General features: G+C 50.9%; 1 protein-coding gene across 8 annotated transcripts in view; it reads right to left on the bottom strand.

The window, feature by feature from the left end:
• The window catches only part of GRIK4 (glutamate ionotropic receptor kainate type subunit 4), a 459,028-nt gene that overhangs the window by 17,298 nt on the left and 420,278 nt on the right, over window positions 1-21,452 (bottom strand). For all 8 annotated transcript variants that reach the window (XM_084976373.1, XM_021062991.2, XM_021062992.2 and 5 more), the window contains 5 exons: window positions 20,564-20,673; window positions 16,600-16,773; window positions 13,039-13,204; window positions 11,223-11,448; window positions 7,180-7,308 (listed from right to left, as the gene is read on the bottom strand). In XM_084976373.1, coding sequence (XP_084832499.1) covers window positions 7,180-7,308; window positions 11,223-11,448; window positions 13,039-13,204; window positions 16,600-16,773; window positions 20,564-20,673 — 805 coding nt within the window. The remainder of the gene's footprint in view (window positions 1-7,179; window positions 7,309-11,222; window positions 11,449-13,038; window positions 13,205-16,599; window positions 16,774-20,563; window positions 20,674-21,452) is intronic.

Here is a 21,452-nt window from a genome sequence, read left to right as displayed (position 1 = left end):
TGTCTAGCCATTGTTCTGCAAAGCCTTCGGTAATTCAATCCTCTTGAATTGGGAGGCCGGCATCTATGAGTGGCTAGCGATAGTTCTTTTTATAGGAGTTGAGTGTGAAAATAAATAAAATAAGTGTTTTCGAAAAGACAAGGCAGAAGACATGGAAAGCGCTTGGAACGGAGCCTGCTTCTTTTTGTAGTTCTCCAGTCTTCCACATGATCTGCCATTTCGTTTCTCAAGCTGGGGATGAAGGTCGCCGGTCCCTGAGCTACAGGCAGGGAAAGACACCGGCAGGAGATGGAGTGAAGGGGTAACGTTATGGTTCCCATCAGAGCCAAGGAGGACCTGGCAACAGACTCAGATCAGTGGCATCACCCCCATGTTAGGCTTCTTCTCTGGAATTTGGCAGTGATGCTGGGGCATCATAATGGATTAAAAGCGAGGTAGCCTGAGCTCCTTCTCTTTGAAATTTCTCACGTTTTAATAGGATAACAAAGTAGAAGAGGATTGCGTGAGGCACGGCACATTGTCTGGTACATTCTAATTAATGTCACTCTCAGTTTCAGAGGTCTCTGAGAAAAGGACAAATCCCACTCCTGCCATAGTTCCTGTCACCTCCATCCCTCTCCACCTGCTCCATCTTCTCCTTCCCTTAGGCACACGTGGAAGCCAACAATTCCAACCACGAAAAGAGAGGTCCCCCAGGAGCTGTTTTGGAAAGCACATTAAAAGGACCGCTCTTTGTTCAACTGGAGACACAGGGAAAAACGTGGTCCTGCGGCTCCACTCCTGGCCTCCACGAAAGACTTAAAGGAAGAGATCTTTCGGGTCACGCTGGTCCTGTTCTTCTGCCACAGAAGGAGAGTCTCTTGAGCAGCGAGTTATATTCCGTGAGTCTGAGGGCTAATGTGTCAGAGAGACCAAGCAGTGGCTCAGCTGGTACCAGGCTAGCACTTCTGCCCTGGCTTGGAGGGGGTCACGTGGACTTTCGCGGGACCAGGAAGCCTTTTAGCCTCTCCAAGTGATGTCTGCTTGGGTCCCAGGCATGGCAGAAATGGGCCACTGCATTAAACTGGCACTCGAGTCTGTGGCTGGGATGGGAGCCGAAGCCCTGGCTCTCATGGTGATTTGCACAGCCTCTCCCAGTCCGCCCCCTCTTGGACATCAGGGCTGATTAATAGCCCCTCTTGTTCTAAAGGACAACTACACAGAGGCTAGTCAACATCAGCTGGTGGATAGAAGCCTAGCATCTTCTGAAGCACGTGGGGTTTGGGCAGGATGGCTTCCGCTGTTTATTTTCCCCCTTCATCTGCTCAGTTCTCTTCTCTGTGCCAGGGAACATCCAGTCCCCAAGTGCAGAGGGGAGGGAAGCCTCCTGCCACTCCTTTCCATCTTCCTGGGAGCCTGCTTCCCCTGTCTCCCCTCTCCATCCATCGTGAGCTCAGCTGTCAGATCAAACCTCTGTTTAGGATGGGGGAGGAATTTCCCAGGCCAACTGCTCTGCAAAAATAAGACAACTTAGTTTTTCTTTCTTTCTTCTTCTTCTTTTTCTTCTTTTTACAACTTTTTGTCTTTTTAAGGCTGCACCTGCAATATATGGAGGTTCCCAGGCTAGGGATCGAATTGGAGCTACAGCTACCAGCCCACACCACAGCCACAGCAATGCCATATCCGAGCCTCCTCTGCAAGCTACACCACAGCTCACGGCAACGCTGGATCATTAACCCACTGAGCAAGGCCAGGGATTGAACCTGCAACCTCATGGTTCCTAGTTGGATTCATTTCCTCTGTGCCATGACGGGAACTCCAACAACTTAATTTTTCTATAAATGTACATAACTACTACCTCAAACTCCCATTTCCACCCGATGGCCAAAAACGTAGACATGTCTTTATGTTTACATTTCAGGTTTCCATTCAGTTAAATACAGTGTTTTCTCTGTTCTTCCATCACTCCTGGATGTATCTCAGGTCTGAGGTTGAGAAGGAGATCATGTGTCATGGGGATGGGCTTAGGTGTCTGGTTAGTCTTTGTTAGATATCTGGTCTTTTTTTAAATTATTATTTTGATTTTTTGTCTTTTTTGGGCTGTACCCAAGGCATATGGGGAGGTCCCAGGCTAGGGGTCGAATCAGAGCTGCAGCTTCCAGACTACATCACAGCCATAGCAACTCAGGATCCAAGCCGCTTCTTTGATCTATGCAGAAGCTCACAGCAATGCTGGATCCTTAATCTACTGAGCAAGGCCACATCTTCATGGATACTAGTCCAGTTCTTAACCCACTGGGCCACTGTGGAAACTCAAGATGTCTGGTCTTAATGCTAGATTCCACTTTGATTTCCAACATCCTTGTCTGGAGCTTAGGAAGATGCAAGCCTGTCCCTGGGCCCCCTCTGACCTGGCCCCTTGTGCCATCTCTTGTGCCCCTACTCCACTGTGGCATGACACATACTCCTGGATTGTGCCGAACTCCAGAAGCGAGCAAAAATCTCTCTACGTCTTGGACTCCCCAAGATTCTGGTAGTTCTGTCTGGCACTCTCCATCTCCTAGCAGGGCAGAAGGCTCCTTCTCAGGGCCCTGCCACAGCCTAACATATGCTTGCCCATTCACCATCTTTTTATCTGGTTTGCAGACTGGGTGGCTTGGCTCTTTGAACGTCTAGTGTCAGCTTTCTGCCAGGCTTTCTTCGGGTACTGGCCTTCTGTATTCCAAAAGAATTTTCCAACAAATCAAAAACCTTGACTTCTAAAGACATTGTCTCTGCTGAGCTGTAACAACTGCCTTTGGAACTTAAAGCCAATAACTCAACTCTGTTCCTCCCGAGGCAGCAACTGTCCCCTGGAACCACGAGTGCCACCGACAGCTCAGAACTCCATCCACTGCACCTGCCTTCCTGATGCCACATCTCATCCCAGAACCTTTAGGGTCTGTAACCAAGGTCTCCAACCCAGTCCAATGTGCTGTTGATATGCCAAGACATATGCAAAGCTCTGAGATGTTTATAGGGCATCTTCCGGCACTGGTTTTACTTAGAGTTTAGGCAGGCAAAGCATTTTTACATTAAATAAACATGTCTATATTATGCTGTAAGATACAAAATTCACATGTGTTTTTAGGACAAAACAGAAGCCTTTAAGGAAATTCCAAGCATGCTGGGCTGCTTTAGACCATATCCCCAGATCCCCAAAAGCACATACCCAGTCTCCTCTGCTATTACCTTCTCCCACGGGAAAGTCTAGGACAGATGGGTTTGCTGTCCAAGTGCCTTTACCCAGTTGTCTGTCAATGCCCTCTTAACTCCAACCTCATCCTACTTCTGCAAACCAATTTCTGAGCGTGACAACTGTGCCCCACAACATTCCCAAAGCTGTGACTCCTAATGGATGCTTCACAGTCCAGGCCCAAGGTCTCGGTAAACCTGCCCTGTCTATTGCTCAGAATGAATCCCTTCCTCCTCTCGGCTTCAGAACACTTTTCTGTGCTCGGCTCTATGAAAGCATTCCTGCAGTGCAACCATTACAGCGACTCTCTGTGCCTCGTTCTAGGTTCTAAACCTCTTGAGGGCAGGGCTGTCTCATTCCTTTTCACAGCCCTGGAGCCCAGCACAAAGCCTGATCCACAGAGGTCTACAAGGTTTGCTGGCTGCAACCGGGGCTCTGTGAACACTTTCCATCCAACAACCGGGTATCAGGTCAGGGCTCCTATTTGGGAGGAAACAGACCTGGGAAGGAAGTGGGACCTGTGCTGGTCACTGGGGATAGAAAAGTAAATAAGACACAGACCCTGCCCTTGAGTTTTTCCTAGTCCTTGCGGGACAAATATCTTCAGACAAACTACTGTCCTCAGTGTTGATCTTAGAAGAGGTATTTAGCCTGGAGGAACATGGGGTGGTTGGGCATACCTGTGTCTGTGGACACTGTTCAGACCTTTCATGAAGCCATCACTGCTTCTTTAGGCCTAGATTTTGGTACAAAACCAGTTCTCATTGTTTCCTTTGTGCTTTGCTGAATGTATAACATAATTTATCTCATTCCATTTTCACAATAGCCCTGAGCGGGGGGGGGGGGGGGGCGATGAGGGCATGATTATTATTATCTTTCTATTCCAGAGAGGGAAACTGAGGCTCAAAGACATTTCACAGTGTGTGTAAGTAAGAGGTATTTACGGGGTGGAGTCCATCTGACACAAAGCCCATGATCTTGAACCCTAGCCACACTGCCTCAGGGAAAAGAACCGTCCTAGTGGCTGTCAGTAGAGGAAACAGGTATGCAGGAGGGTAAAAGTTTGATGAGCTCCATTCTTAGAGCAGGGGATGGGCTGGTGGCGTTGGGGGGAAGGAGTAGGGGGTGGGGAGGGGAGCCCACTGGACTTTGGATGAAATCTAGAACGGGAGCGAGATGACCTAAATTAAGGTCCCTGGGTGAAAACTATAAGGCACCCAGCTCCTGTGCCATCAACCCTGTCCTAGCCCATCTGCTGCCCTGTGACTGCTTCCCTATAGAATTAACAATACATGTAAATAAATACAAACAAGTAAGTAAGTGCACTGTGGCTGAGGTTAGGGGTCAGGGGTGAAAGAGGAAATGGGAGAGATGGGATCAACTCAGTCATGAGTCTTGAGGGGAAACAGGCTCTGGGAGATCAACTGGGATCAGGTTTATAAAGGAAAGGAAAGCCAGGAAACGGCAACCAGCAGGAAGGAAAAGAGTAAGAAGGCTCGGAGCAGCCAGAGCTGGCAGCTGGGGCCTGGTGGGGAGCCTGGAGGGGTCCCTGCATTGCTCTGAGCCCTTGCTCCTGGCCACCTCCTGCTTTGTTCCAGCCTCCCTCATCCATAGCATCCTTGCATTAGCACATATGTTCAGTCAGCCGTTTGGAGGCTGGAACAACATAGCGGAGAGCTATGGGCATGAAGGCTACTCAGGAAAGTAATTGCAGCAGTTTCATTCATCACCTTAGGGCGGCCCAGGAGGACAGAGTAACTGGTAGCTTTTGACAGCTATCAGTCTGTGGCTTTAACCACACATCCCACAAATACTTCTTGAGTACCTACTATGTGCCAGGCTTGGTAGGGGAGGCCAGGGACACAGAAGCAGATGAGACGGGTTTTAAAGGCGCCATCAACCAGGCAGGGGGACCAAAAGTCGCAACGCAGTGTGTTAAGTGTTCTGTCCAAAGTCACAGAAGTCATCTAAGCCACTGTGTGGGGAGAGGCTGGAGAGGACCAGGAGCTTCTGGGGCGACAGAAACCTAGGCATTTCTCCTATTTCCCCTATTTCTGGGTCCCAGGTCCACCCCTTCATTTGTTTTAAATTACTCCAGATCACAAGGCGCTACCATTTCCCTCCACCTCCTTGGAGAGAAGGCGCTCATTCCTATCCCTCTGGAGTTCACTGGGCCTGCAGAACAACTTCGACTTACGTTCACTTAACAATAGTCTTATTTTATTTTGACTATTCCAGGTCCAGCCAGATTTCGATTGCTATCAATCCACGTGTATCTTATGGGGAGGGGGCAGTAGAGGAGTATTCTGCTACCCACACCTTCCTGCTACAAACTGTCTATACAACCCGACCCTCTCCATGAGCACCCTCTCCTGCTACCTGCAGCACCTGCCGTCCCACTCAGAGCCCTGCCGGCTGCACTGATTTTGGCTTCTGCATCTGTCCTCAGGGTGCTTCTTGCCTGCAAGGCCACCCACCCTCCTTCCCTTCCTATCCCCATCCTGGGCATCTTTAGTTCATTCTCTCAAACCCACAAAAGTTCCCTAATGCTTTGCTCTGAACCTCCCTGACTTCTTTTTTTCGCTGAACAAGCAGAGTTAGTCTCCTCCATATTGAGCTCTGGGGAGTGGAGGGCCAAGAAGCGTGTGGCCTCCCAGGGTTCCTGCAAGGGAAGGGGCAGTATTTCCTCTAAATTACAAAGGGCTTGCCAACCCGCCCGGGGGCGGGTGTGGGTCTAGACCCGGAGCCCTCTCATTGCAGGGTCTGGATCCACACGGAGACACTTAGAAACACAAAGTCACTCTGTCACTGTCCCATGCTGGATAATCAGTCACGCTGAGCAGAGAGGGAGGCACAGAGGCATCACTCATTTCACTCCTCAGCTGCCTCCCCAGGGAGAGCGGGCTTAGGTAAAGTTGTTGCATATTTTAGCAAGGCTGCAGTAGATTACTAGGGTGACCGTATAATTTATTTTCCAAACTAGGACAGCTGGAGGATGGAAGGGCGTTCTAAAAATAACAAACAGGTATTAACTGATCTACAACAGATGTAATCCAAGACTATCCCAGACACACCAGGATATATGTTCGCCCTACAGAAAATCCCGGGTGTTCAGGGCCCCTCGACACTCCTCAATGACACGTCAGTCAATGACTGCTTTCCACCCAGCTGGACTTCTTATTCCTTCATTCACTCATTCAATAAAATATCCCTGTGCCAGGCCCTGTGGACAGCCCCGTGCAGAAGGCAAACCCTGCCCTCATGGAACTTACATTCTAGTAGAGGGGGCAGAAGGTAAATGAATTAGTAGAAAATATAATATCAGGTAGCAAAAAGCTCTGGAAAGAAAAATAAAGCAGAATTCAGGAGGGAGGAGAGGTGGGGGGTGGGGTGGGGAAGGAGGCCCTCTCTGAGGGAGCTTCCTGGGGGAGGCCAGTAGCGGGGAGCAATGCGCAGGCCCTGGGTGGGGATGGGGGGTGGGGAGCAGCCTGGGAGGCTTGGGGAACAGAAAGAAAAGGGGGAAACAGATGAGGCAGGGTCTTGAGAAGGCCTGAATTTTATTCCGAGTGAGATGGGAAGCCACTGGAAGGACTGTCCAGGGCTGGGCTGCAATCTTAGGTGCATCTATACAAGAATCACTCTGGCTCCTGTTGGAGAACACACCGCAGAGGGGCAAGAACGGGAAGAGGAGGCCGAGCTGTGGGGGTGCCAGGGGCATGCGCCTCGGGAATGGGGCAGAAGTGGCTGGACCTGGGGAACATGGTGGAGGTAGGGCCTCCAGGACTGTGAGCTCAGCGGGCAGAGTGGGTACCCTACAATAAGCCGAGATCCTGGGACAGTACTGACCCCAGCCAGTCCCAGCCCAGCCCTCGGCTTCTTCTGAGGCTTGTCATTACCTGGAACTTGGACACCAGAGTCAAGCCGCTCCGGTCCCCCAGGCAGGCGGGGGCCCCGGGCACCCTTACCTTTGGCTCTGTGATCCTCCTCCTTCGGGCACTTGCCCCCTTCCCACCACTTGCGCTTCAGAATTTCCAGGCGGTTGTTCTCCTGCAGCTGGAGAATGGCCAGATCAAACTCGTCGCGGAAGACAGAGCCTGTGGGTCACAGGAGAGCCCAGAACACAGGATGTGAGCGCCGCTGTCTGCATCTCTGTGTTCCCGACCCGGCAAACCTCCCTGCCACCCTGCCCATGTCACACAGGAGGGGAGGGACAGGGGGTCCCTGCAGGAGCACTGCTCTCCACTCTCTCAGGCTGGGGCCCCTGCGTGGAGAGGAGCGAGTTCTGGGTCCATGCAGGACACCAGGGGGTTCTACTTTCCTTCTTTCCACGCTGACTGGGATGCTCAGCCCCTGGCCAAGACCCCATGGGGGTCAAGCGATACCCTTCCAGGCGACTATGCCGCTCACCTCCCCCTCGAGGTGCCACCACTTTCTACCTGGGTCAACTGACCTGACCATTGGCACTCGGGCAGCTGGTGGCCAAGCTCCTACCTGCCTGCCTCTGGGAAGCCGGGGGTGGGGGTGGGGGTGGGAATATTCTGTGACAAAAACCTCACAATAGGCCATCTGTCTACTTCCTGCTTTATTTAGTTTCTCAGGCACTTCTAACTATCACTATACTATACCTGACAAGTGTTTACCCAAAGTAGCCCCAACAAGAGAAGAGCCGCCCAGAGCACGGTGGAAACTTCCTTTCCTCCATCCGTGTGGAGAATTGGTCTGGGACACCCCCGCCTGCCCGCCCCCCGCCCCCCGCCCCCAGCTGCCTGCTAAGTGTACAGAACCCCTGTCCCCACCCACCACTCTGTTGACATGGCTCCCCCTGCCACCCCCAAACAGAAAGCTCTATTGAGTGCAACTTTTTTCAATTTTTTGAATGCACTATGGCCAAGGAGCTTTGGTTCTGGAATTTTCTGGGTTTAATCCCCAAAACAGGCTTAAATGAAACCATGGAAAGCTCAATGCCCCAACATAGGCTGAGACCTGAGATCATTAAGAAAAAGCTGCCAAGGGGCTGGAAATCAACCAAGATGCCCAGTTTTCTTGTTCGAGCTCTGCGAAGGCCTGATGTGGACAGATAGCCCAGGGGAAAGTGCTCCAGTGAAGGAAATAGGCAGAAGCTGGAACAAATAGATTTGGGCTCCCAAACTTGCACGTGCTTAGGAATCTCCTGGGGATCTTGTTGACCTACAGACTCGGATTCAGGGGCTCTGGGGTGGGGGCTGAGATTCTGCCTTTCTAACAGGCTCCAAAGTGGGGCCCTGCCGCGGGATCACGCACTGCACTTTGACAGGTAAGGAATTAGATCAGCTCCCAGATCTCTTAGGAGCCTAAGAGTCCCTGTCCCCATAGATAGAAACTTCCCTGCTATGGATACAACTATGCTGGGCATGCCAACCCCAAGCCTACGGCACTGAACGTGATCTGGGTGAAGTTCAACAGCACCTCATGTATAGTAGGTACTTAACACACATCTGCAGTGAATGCTGCTAGTTCAAGCAGATGGGGCTGGGTGGTAAGACTCATGATCATTCTAGGTTTAGAGGCAAGGGTCCAGGCATTTCAAGCAGTTTTCAAGGCATCATCAACCCAACCTCGGTTGCACACCAAGGGCCCCATGAAAGGATTAATCTGTACCCCATATTTGCCTACTTAGCTCCTAAACGACCTCATTTTCCATCTCATTCCTTGTTCTCTTTCTCTTAATTTTCCTGGGTCCAGCCACACTGCTCATTCTATAGTGATTCCCTTACCTCCCACTTAAGAGTGACACACATGCTTACCTTTCTTGGAACTACATTCTGTCTCACCAAAGCACTGTGCAATGCTCGTCCCAGCCTGATCTAAGAACTTGAGCTAGCCCACAGCTCACCTTCCCCATCTATTTTGTCCTGCTGAGCTGGTGGACCCATTTGGCAACATGGTTAGCTGGGTCTGGAAACAGGCAGGCATCCTAGGCTCAAGCCCCACTTCTCTCTCTACTTAATCTGTGACCTTGGACGAGTCACTTATGGGCTCTGAATCTCAGTTCTCTCCTCTAGAATGGGAAGGACCACATCTCCCTTGCAGGTGGGATAAGACTGAGATAACACATGTGGAAAGAGCATCACGTCAGATACAGAAGAGATGCATTTCCCTTCCCTTTTTCCTTGGTTATTGGTGAAAATTTCTAGAGTCAGTCTGCTTTATGTCAACTCTTTATAGGTTTGTTCCATGAAAACTGTTGAAGCACTTGACCTTTCAGTTAAATTTGTTAAATTGCTGGAGTATTACTAAGGTGAAAGCTTTAGTTCTTTTTGTGGTTCACTCCACCACTTTGAAACAAAATGTCAGCCATTGCATTTCTCGAAGGGGCCCATAATCTGTAATATTAAAGGAAACAATGAAATATGACGCTAAGTGGAAGTTACAAGGGTCGCCGAGTGCCCTCAGTGAGACCTCTCGTTTACAGACCTGCTAGTGTCCAAGTTCAGGAGTGAACCCTATTATTGCCTATGGTCATTGTCTTGGTTTCCAGCCAGTCTTTAAGAAGTCATCTGCTTTTATCAAATAACATAGTAAACAATCGAGAAGAAGAGGAGGGCATGAATGTTCCCCAAAACAGGTTCAGGGTGATGAGACATTGTGGGGAGACCCCTGACTGGATGATTAGGTTTAACCAGATGATCAGGTTTAACCCTATGAGGCAGCTATTAGAAAACTGATTTTAGGAGTTTCCATTGTGGCTTAGCCGTTAACTAACCCGACTAGTATCCATGAGGATGCAGGTTTGATTCCTCGCCTGGCTTAGTGGGTTGAGGATCCGGCATTGCCATGAGCTGTGCTGTAGGTTGCAGACATGGCTCAGATCCCGTGTTACTGTGGCTGTGGTATAGGCCAGCAGCTACAGCTCCGGTTAGACCCCTAGCCTGGGAACCTCCATATGCTGCAAGTGTGGCCCTAAAAAGACCAAAAAAAAAAAAAAAAAAGAGAGAAAGCTGATTTTACAAGTGAGATAACTGAGACTCAGAGAGGTTAAGTAACTTAAGTCCCACAGCCAGGAGCCAGGGTGCACTCCCCAGTCTGCCTGACTCCAGCCCGGGCTCTTCACATTATAAGTGAGGCTTATAATTTACAGAGTTCTGAGTCAGGAAATGATGCAGAGAAGGGTGTGTAAGATAACAGCAAAGGTGCACATACTGTAGATCAATTTCCCCACATGAATGGCTTTCCTTGATTCCTGCTTCTTCTCCTGCTGCCTCGTCCAGGACATCCTGGTGTAAGGACAGCCTCAGACGAGGACAGTCCTGGCCAATTTGGCTCTCTGGGGTGTGTGAGTGAATCCCCTCGTCCATAATCACAGTGAACAGCTAGACGTGCTCTGTCACCTGCTGGCGAGGGGACCATCAGCAGGGGGAGGCCTAAAGCAAGGAAACCCTCTAGAAGGCACAGCTGGGATGCCTTTCTGGAAGCTGAGCATCTCCAACCTCCTTAACAAATCGACAGCACGGTCAGCAAGCTGAGCACCAGCGCTCTCCCACCCACGCTCAGCCCATTACACTGACCTGGAGCCACAGACGATTTGAAAACCTTCTCCTCTAATCACGTCAGTCCCCTTTTGCAGCAAACCTTTCCCCAGAGACACTAACTACAAAATGAATCCCCTTGAGTTCTACCATCTCTTCCATCTTTCCACAGCGAGTAGACAGGTCAGCCAATAGAGAAATGGCCAAAGGGCGGGAGAGGCTGGGGCAGAGACCCAAAGCATCCACCGAGGGTTCCCTTGAAATAATTCATCAATTAATAACTGGTTACCCCTTCAGTAATTAAGGGCTGAGAATGGGTCACTGATGGCTGGAAGTATGTGGGTTCACTTTTTTAATACACCTGGAGAATGCCTGCCTCGGGTCACTGTTAAATGGGCTCTAGAAACAGGGGCTGCGGCCTTGAAGGCTGCATTCCGGGGTTGGAGCTAGTCTGGGCCTGCCTGGACGAAGCTACCCGAAGAGGCTGCTCCTCTCCTGCATACCGACTGGCATGCCAATCCCATAGCCCTTGGTGTCCAGCAGGCCCCCAATCTGAGTGAGGTTGCAGTTTCGCTGCCGATAGTACTCGTTCATGGTGGACTCCAGCAGGAAGGCGTAGTTGGAGTTCAACACCCTGGCGATCCCCTCCTCGGTGCTCTTCACAAACACACTGGGCTGCTTGGAGTACATGTAATTCCACATGCGCTGGTAGGTCTGATAGCGGGAATTCTGGGAAAAGAGCACACGGAAAGCGGGTTGGGCAAAGGGCACGGAGACAGTGGTCGGGAAGGGAGGGCATTGATGGGGGCCTTCAAATTCTGGCCCCTCTGCACCTCCGTCCCCTCCTTGTTCCCCGTTCCCTTTCATCTCAACTGTGGCTGCTCAACAGCAGGAGGAGAGGGCTGGACCTTTGGGGCCTTTTCCAGAAAGACAAAGAGGGAACAGGGTCCGCAGGTGCTTCAACTCTGCCTGCGGGTTCCATAAGTGGTTCTGCCTCATCCACCCTCGAGAGCTCTTCCACTGCCCGCCTCTGTGTTCTGACCCAAGGGAGAATAACCTATTTATTCAGACTGTGTCCTTGCTGCCCTTCCGGAGGAGGCGAAGTCAGGTGCATTCTGGACTTCCAAGCAACATCATCTGAGGGAGCAGAGCCAGCCTCTTCCACCCTAAACGCATCCAGCAAGCACCAGCCAACACCGGCTTCTATTTGACAAATGATAACTAGACCGAGAGCATTCTGGGGGCCTCTCTAAACCCTGAGTTTGCCGGATGCCTTCACTGGCCCTGTGCCAACAGCACTGAGACTTGTATGGAAAACAGAAAACTGCAGGCCGTGGACTGGTTTCATTGTGCAAATCAACTTCTTGGGTCTTAGGGTGGTTCGACACCCACTGACTCCAGGGGATTCTGCTCCCCTAGAGCTCCTGAAGCAAAAGAAAACCGCTGCTGTGTCTGGCCTGACTCTGTCAGCCTTGGTCATCAGTCACGTGGTCTGCCAGCTAACACAGCATTGTGGCGGGGTCTGCTCCTGAGCCTTGCCAGGGGACCCCTGAGATCCATCTAGTTTGGGATCAATGAAACCAATTCATCTTAATCTAGAGTTCTGTATACTTCAGTCATTTGTGTGTGATTCCAATCTTGCTTTGTCCAAGTATGACTTATAATATTCAGCCTACTTGAAAGTTTAAATGCATGTTAGCCTCATCCCATGCAGCAATATAAATAAAATACGTTAGATTCACTGCCTATTTTTTTTTCATGGCCGTACCTGTGGCATATGGAGGTTCCCAAACTAGGGTTGAATTGGAGCTGCAGCTGCAGGCCTATGCCACAGACAGCCACGGCAATGTCAGATCAGAGCCACATCTGCGACCCATGCTGCAGCTTGAGGTAACGTCAGACCCTTAACCCAACGAGCGAGGCCAGGATCGAACCCACATCCTCCCGGAAACTATGTTGGATTCTTGATCTGCTGAGCCTCAACAGGAACTCCAACTGCCTATTTTTTCTAATATTCATTAGAATAAATATGAACCTACTGCAATTAGAAAATAGTTCTACCACTAAAATCATTTCAAGTGTTACTAATCATTCATGTACAACATTTGGGACAAGGCAGATATTAACTCAAGCGCTCTGGGGACCTCATTCCGTGGGTATGTTGTGGAGCAGGAGAAAAATGAGCCTCATAAGAGCTTTCAAACTAGATGTTCAAAAGGGATGATGGGATGAGGAGAGATGTTTTTATCTCTAGCAGAGAAACATCTCAACACTATTCTGCCCAACCCCCGATGTTGGTGAGAAACTATATGGGTTTACTTGGAAGAAGGTCATGCTGGAGCCTCCGTGAATTGTGCCATATTCAATGGCGGTCTGGTCAGCCAGGTCGTCCACTGACTCAATGGGCACATCCATGCGCTGCACGGTCAGGAAGGCTGCCAGGTTGGCCGTGTAGGATGAGATGATGATCAGCGTGAATGCCCACCTACGTAGGAAAAGACCAAAAAGTCATCACTGCCCAGGCACTCCCAGGAGTCTTAGCCCCATCCCCCGTCCTGCAGTGACATGGGAGAAACCGGGTGGCCCTCTTCTGAAGGAGCTCTCAGCTTAGCAGGGGAAGAGAGAGAAGGCAGGGTATATGATAGCAACAGAAATGAACAGCGCTTGGCAGGGTGGCTAGGAGAAGACAGCGGTTTTCTTATTTTATTTCCCAAAGGAGGTGATTATTGGGTCGCTACTCAAAAGAAGTGTGTCCATGAACCTCAGGCAGCTTGGGAGACAGTGAACAATGAGCTTGTGAATGAGCCAGCTCTGGGGGCTCTGTCTAAAGATAGAGCTGGGATCTGTGTTATCCCCCCACCCCTGCCCCCTCACAATGCAGCTGACCTTCAGAGAAGCTTTGCCATGTCCTGCACCCCTGCTGCAAGCTGAGCCCACTATCTCAAGGACTCCCTACAACTCAGGGGAGGTGAAATTCTTATCCCCATTTTACAGATGGGGAAACTGAAGCTCAGAGAAGCAAAGTTATGTGCCAAGTAGCCCACTGATAAACGCTTATTCTAAAACCAGTGTTACCCATTCTGAGAGCAGAAACTCTTCAAGACTAACGGGTAAAAATGCACCTCTGAACTGCTGAGAAGCTGGAATTAGAAAACGCTTTTACAATGGTCATGCAGTTTCGAAATGGAAGCTTGTTTTATTGGGTAGATCGAACTCATTTAAAATTAGAAGAGTTTTGCAACTCAGGCAGCATACACGCTAAAGTCATTAAAACGAGTTTGTTCACTTAAGTAGGTTAAACAAGACTTCTACCATCTGGTCAGCAGTATGGATCTGCTTCCTAATCCATTTGTTTATAGGAGTTCAAAGATATATGTAAGTGCAACTGAGGTTGGATAATAGCCAGATTCTGAATCAGTGGAGTCGAATTAATGAGGCTTTACTCATTGCAAAGACATTGCCAACTAAGGCATAGCGTTTGCCACAGGATGTGGCAACTAGTAGTTTCCAGGTAGATTTTCAAGACAGGAAGTCCCACTGCCCCCTTTGCCACCCAACTCCTGCAGGGGGCCTCCCAGGAACGAAGGGACAAGGGCATTCATCAAGACCCCCAGTTAGGGATCTGGTTTGAGTTCTGGCTTTGTCCAATTCCATCTATGAGACCTTGGGGAAAAGCAATACACCTCCTCTGAGCTCATCTGCTTGTCTAATAAACAGTGCTAATCCTGTCTTTGGAGAGTTGTGAGATCAGATGAGATAATTTGTCATTAGTGACTAATAATCTGTAAAGGACGAGATGAGTGTGAGACACAGAGACCTGTAGGGACAGGCCCTCGCACTGAGAGTGGGATGGAAATCATTTGGCCGCCTTCCCTCTTGGGGACCTGTAAGGACCAGGAGTCCAGTCTTGAAACCTGCTCTCCTTGCTCCTGCCTGGACTCTCACACTCCCTTGGAAGTTGTCTCTCAAACCCTGGCCCCCAGGGAGGCCGGGCTGGTGGTGAGTGGTCCTCAGGTGGAGGCGAGCACTCGGATGCTGCTCTGCTCCGTGGCTGTGGGTTAATGAGCCCTGGGTGTGGACAGGACCTCAGAGTTGGCTGGGGAGGTCCCCTCAGCCCCGTAGCTGCACTTTGGCCTCTGCTCCACCCTGAGCAGCCATGCAGCTATTTATGCCACTGGTCACAAAGGGACAGGTCAGAGAGCGTAGGGAGCTCAGAGCAAGCCCATCACCTCTGCTGAGAAAGCAAATCACGCCATGCTCTCTCGGGAGGGGTCCGTGGGGCCATGCTCCTGGGCCAGAGGGGCATTGTTAGTTGTAAAGCTGGCATTCTTGTTAGCAACATGGCATCTTCTGTCACTTGCTCTGGATAAGGACACCAGATGGCCCTGTCTTCTGACCTCCTACTCCCCAGGGAACAACCAAACTAGTCCCTGATTTAATAACCAAGAACTCCCAGAGGCAATGGGGCACACAAGCCCCTCCTGGGGGCTGGGGGGGCTGAGCCCCTCTCCCCCCGTCATGCTCTTGAGCAGGGTGGCCCAGCCACCTGGGGCCAGCTAGTTAAAGCGCTGCCGAGCTGGTGGCTGAGGCCGAGAGCCTGCAGGACAAGTGGTCCTCGCACCAGGACAGATGCTCTCTGGAGGAGGGAGTTCCTGAGGCAAGGAGCTGACAGGTGCAGGAAGCAGGCAGGGCGGCCCTACGTGCCGTGCATGGGAACAAGCACCTCTGGAAGGAAAAGCCCCAGGTGGAAAGGGATCTGCAGAATCTGTAGCTGACTTCTCATCTCTGGGTTTCGGCCCCGATTTCCTAGATTTTGAGGGAGCTCTGGGACTGTGGCTGCCAAGACCACCTTGTCTGTGAGAAACATGAGACTCAGTTCCCCAGGGGATCTGCTCAGTGACTCCTGGGCACAATCTGATGATGGGTGAGCACCTTGCCCCAGTGGTTTCAATCCTACTGTATGTGTCACTCATCAGTTCCAGCTGTGTTTCTACCTCCCCATCAGCCCCTGTCCAGCATCTCCTAGGTAACTGTCCAGATCACCGACTGTCCCCAGCGCCCTTGCCCTCCCTTTTCCTCTGGCTTACACAGGCTGAGAAGGAGGGGACAGAATGAAGGATGTAAGTCTTAAAAACTGTGACACCAAACCTGACAGTGGGTTTTTAACTGAGATCGGGGAACTTGCCTCTCAAGGCTACACATTATTTCATTTCCTCCCTTAATGGTCTAAAAGCAATGATTAGTCCAAACATTTATGCAGATCTTCCAAATTTTCCAAGAAACTTCCCACACATTGAATCATTCCACCATGTTCCTTTGGCCCTGCCTGAGCCAAGAGGAGAGGGGAGTTTCAGGCAGAGGCTGGCTGACTGCCCATGTGTGGACTGTGCTGTCAACTCACTCCCCAAGGTCCTGTCCAATTCCGAGCCACTAGGAGCTCACATTTTCCTACACCTGCGGAGGTGGACAGGTACAGCAGGTCCCTAGAGTTAGGTACAGAGGGACAAAGCTCCAGAAAGGGGATGGAAGGGGCATGATGTGGCAGGAGGCTGAGATGCTACATGCTCATATATGCATCCTTGCATGACTTTGGAGGCCCCGCCTCTCAACCTCTGGTCATCTTCAGGTTGGGAAGTTACAACTGCTTTGCTGTGGGCCTTCAAGGCATATTCTTACTCCTTGTTCTTTCCTGCCTTGGTGTCCCTCTGCATCCAGACCTCCGAGGTGGAGAATGGGGTAGGAGATAGGATGGCATAAAACTCATCCACCCACTGCCCCCAAACCTGAGCTGGCAGAGGCTTTGGCCTTTCCCACGGTAGAGCTGAGGTTCCTGCCTACTGGAAGATGGATCGGGGTTTCACCAAGGGCTGGGGGTCTTACCAGACGCCACTGACACAGCGGGTGGATAAGGCGCGAGGGGCAATGGTGGAGCCCTGCTGCATGAAGCCCCCGACCGGAAACCAGAGGCTGTTGCCCAGCGAGTACTGATTCACCAGGAGGTTGCACCGGCCCTGGGCACATGGGTGGGGGCTGTACCACTCATAGGGGGTCAACCTGCGGGAGAGAGGAACACACACCAGTGACACCAAAGGTGGGTAGGAAGGAAGGGGTGCTGGGGGTATGGGGGCGCTGTCTTCCTGGCCTCACCTCTGCTGGGCCTGTGGCCTTAGGTGAGCCCCCTGCAGCACTTGGGATGTTCCCAGTGAGAAATGAGAGGGTTGGACTCTGTGGGCGGTTTTGGAACTGTTTCTCTTTAACCAAAGATACAACTGAATTTTTTCAAAATAAATCAAGTCAAGGGGTGTTCGGCTGGGAATTGCTTGTTCTGCTTCTGCTAATTCCCAAAGTGATCAGACAGAGACCCAGGGCCCTACGAGCTATGGTTTGAAAACCCTTAGCCTGGAGCAGGAGTTATCTATCACACTTTAACCGACATCAGAATCAGCAAGAAGGCCTGTGAAAACAGACTGCTGAGCCCCACCCCAAAGCATCTGATTCAGTATATGTGGGTAAGATCGAAGAACCTGCAAGTTCCTAGGTGATATGGAGGCCACTGGCCCAGGAACCACACTTTGAGAACCACCAGCCTGGATGGTCCCTCAGCCCTGATTCTCAGCCCTGTCACCTGGGAACTTTTAAAAGAATGGCCAACACCAGGATTCCACGCCCAGAGGTTCTGATTTAATTTATCCAGGTGAGGGCTGAGCATCAGCATTTTTAGGGCTCTCCGGGTGAGCGTGATGGGCACACGGGGTTGAGAAGGGTGGGTGACCCTCACAGCCTCACACTGGCCTCTCTCCAAGCAGTACCTCTGATATCTAGAATGCCCTTTCTTCCTGCCACCTCTTCTGCCAGCCTGTCTCCCACACCGAGCCTTCTAGCTCTGATGCGAGGATGCACCTGGGCATGTGCTGAGCAGGGCAGGCGCTGTGTGGTCACAGGGTGTTATCATCGTCCTAGGCCCTCCTATCTCTTCCCTCAGTCTAGTGTGCATGTGCTGTGCTGCGGCCCCAGGCCACATTTCCATCGTGGCCACTCATTCCCGAACACAAAGCCAATGGGCCGCCACTGGCCCTGTCCTGAGATGTGCCCCTCCCCTCTGTGGCTTACGGAGCTGGCTTGCATCCGTGGTGCCTCACCTCGGTGGTTCCCAAGCCTACCAGCCATTGGAAGTGAGCTTCAAAAATACAGATTCCCAGGCTCCATCCTTGGAGCTTCTGAGACGTTTGGACTTCGAAATTCAAGTTTTTAAAAGCTCCCTATGGAGTTCCCGTCGTGGCGCAGTGGTTAACGAATCCGACTAGGAACCATGAGGTTGCGGGTTTGATCCCTGGCCTTGCTCAGTGAGTTAATGATCCGGCATTGCTGTTAGCTGTGGTGTAGGTTGCAGACGCGGCATTGCTGTGGCTCTGGTGTAGGCTGGCAGCTACAGCTCCGATTAGACCCCTAGCCCGGGAACCTCTATATGCCGCAGGAGTGGCCCAAGAAATGGCAAAAAGACAAAAAAAAAAAAGCTCCCTATGTGACTGGGGCATCATCTGGCGTGGGAACCACTGCCTTCCATCAGTGATTTTTCAAACATCTTTTCGCCTCTAAAATCTTACCCAGAAGTACAATATATAAGAGAGAAAGTCAGAGCTGGTCTGAATGAGGACGGGTTGGGGCCAGAGCTCTGGTCGCCCAGCCTCTTCTCACTGTACCTTTCAGGAGCCTCCATGCTCTGTGCAACTCTGTTTGAAGGCCACTGCCTCAGGCCAGATTACCCTAGGCTCAGATACTACATATATAGGATATTTTATTTATATGTAAGAATATATAAATATATATTTATATATGTTATTTTATTGATTTATAAATACATATTTATATATAAGATATTTTATTTATATGTGTGTGCTTATTTATATGTAGGATATTTTAATTATATATAGGTATACACAGAAATAACACACCCTACATATGTTATTAGGATATACTATATCCTACATATGTTATATCCTACACACACACACATATATATAGAAATAATATATCCAACATGTTATCCTAATAACATATGTAGGATATATAAATAATATATATCCTAATATGTCCTAATATGTCCCAATAACATATGTAGGATATATTATTTATATATACATGTATTTTATTTATATGTGTGTATATATTTTTTACGTATGTATTTTATTTATTTATATCTAGACCCATATATATATGATGAATGATCAGACTTCAGTAAAATTTTTTGGTTACTTTTTGTTAATTCTGGATTCTGGGATGGGCTGTGTGTGTGTGTGTTTATCTGGTAACTAAGCTCCAAGCCCATCTGCAGGCCCTTGAGGTCACCTTGAGCTGTGACCTGCTATACACAGAGGTCCAATCAAAGGGGCAAGAGTGAATTACACAGCAGCGGCGCCAGGACTCAGGTGCACAGCTTCCTCTGAGCAGCCATAGACAGCACAGTGAAGCAGAGAGGGAACATGTCAGACAGCATGCCAGCTCCCGCACACCTGGCCAGTCATCACTGACAACAGATACTTGTCGGTGGCAATGCCCACAGGCCCAAGCGGGGAAGATGGCACCAGAGCCACACATGCAGCAGCCTTTGAGGAGGTCCAGGTTGTAAGCAAGGCCTTCCTCTGGCTGGCTGCATCTCATGGGCTGGGGATGACTTTCTGAACTGGGCTTTGATTTCTACTGGAAGATGCAAGGACTGGGTGAGTCCATGCCTCTTGGGAAGGCTGGGAACTGCCTGGGGTACAGCACCCCACAGTTCCTCGGGGCTCCATCTACTCCCCTCCACCACCGAGCTGACAAGCTCTTGCAGAAGGCCCCACCCCGTAGCCGTGGAGCATTCACTCTACAAGCAGCCTGTCCTGCTCCTGTGGCCTCTGGCAAAGGACAGCGCTGAGGAAGTGGCTGGAACAGAGCCACTGTCAGCCCTCTAGAAGCTCAGTCTGAGCTGTTCTCTGCTCCTCTAGGAAGCAGGGATCCGAGCGAGTGACCCTGAGCCACAAGAGATGGTTCTGCTTCTGGATAGTAAGTTGGTCAGGCTGGTCCAACTTAGCCCCAGAGAGAAACAACCCTCTCTGTGTACCTTGAGGGGAGGCCTTGGCTTGGGATGCACCTCCAGTTCAGAAACAATCTCTGGTTTCCAGGGAGAGGGTGGGAGGGCGCCTGTTCTCCCCACCCCTTGATCTGAACTGCTCATCTCAACTCAGCACTACTTGCCAATGTATCTTTCCATCCTGCCCTCCCACTGCCCAGCACCCTCTGCAGTTCCCATTCAACAAGGCAGCTGTGTTTTAGATCGGGGCTGGGGAAGGGCCAGGCCCTCTGTGGAGGAGGCCTTCTCCCTCACCTGTGCCACCCAGGCCTCTGGTCCCCCACTCTGGGCTTGCAGGCTCTGTTCTTGTCACTCAGCACTTTATGGCAGATCCTGGCAAGGGCAGATGCCAGGACAGCCAAACGCACAGCACTTAATCAGAGTGATCTTCCTGCCACCTTCCTCCTTTCCTCTGTCTCCCAAGACTCCTACACAAGCAGGGGGCTGGAGACCGCCGAAGAGGAGGGATGAGAGGCAGGGGTGCAAAAGCAAAATCGGACAAGCTGGCCTGTCGCATTGTGCCTCTTATGGGATGTGCACATAGATGGACGGATGGGTGGTGCCAGGTCGACAGTTGGGCTGAGTGGTTCATGTCCTGAATGCCTCGCCCATCCCTCTGGTTTCTTTCGCACCAAGGTCTTCTCAACCCGCCCCACTCCTGCTCCCCACCCCCTTTGGTGCAGTTCCCAGAGGTGGACGCGAGGTGGCGGTGTGAGGACGGGGAAGGGGAGAGAGTACCGAGCCACCAGGAAGAGGACGCAGCTGACGGCCAGATAGGCTAGAAGCATGAAGAGCCAGACGCCCGGAGAAAATGGGTCCAGGAAGGAGAAATAGCCAGGTCTGCGTCCCTGAAAATAGAGATAAAAACAAGATTCACTGTTCACAGTCAGCATGGCCCTTGGGCAGGCAGGGCAGACAGGATGGGAGCTGGGTCTGGCCCCAGATTGCACAGCCCTGGGCTATGGGTGACTGGTTTAAATGACTCAGGAGTGGAAGGTGTAGAGGGGACTGCAGCAAAACACCTATCCAGCCCTGATCTCAGTAGATGAAACAAAAGAACAGACTGGGACCTCATCACTTCCTAGGATCAGGGAAGCTCTGTACTGGGCAAGCAGAACAGCCCTCAGTGCCCCTGTGTCCTCCAGGGGCAGCGCAGATGGGCTCTGAAGTGCCTTGGGGCATGTTGATGTCTTCGGTGCTGGACAGGACCCTAGCCCCCCTCTATGACACATCTGTCTCATGAGGATGCTAATATGATAGGTATCCTTGGCTTTTTGTTTGCAGGGTGATCTCAGGCACAGCGGGACCTTCTCAAGTTAACCTTAAACTGGTGCTGGGAGGCCCAGATTCTCATTTTCACTATCCTAAAGCAGAAATCAAAGCCCAGGGCAGTTGAGAGATGTGCCCAGGGTTATATGGCTCATCAGAGGAAGAACTGGGGCTCAAATGCAAGCTTGCTGACACAAAGCCTAGGGCTCATACCATGATGTTGTGGGAAAACACGTGTGTCCCCAGCCCAGGGACATGCTTGGCTGGAGTCACGGGAGCCAAAGGATAGAGCCTGGAATGGAAAGCTGGGGGCCAAGCTCCCCTGCAGTTTTCTGCAGGAAAGTCCTCCCTCCTGGTC

Source organism: Sus scrofa, chromosome 9 (assembly GCF_054392235.1).
Source record: "Sus scrofa isolate SSC_HxYL_T2T_F1_AM1 chromosome 9, Sscrofa_HxYL_maternal_Yorkshire_Landrace_v2.0, whole genome shotgun sequence".
Lineage (NCBI taxonomy): Eukaryota > Metazoa > Chordata > Mammalia > Artiodactyla > Suidae > Sus > Sus scrofa.
Note: the sequence above shows the minus strand (reverse complement) of the source record. Positions and strands in the feature narration are given on the sequence as shown.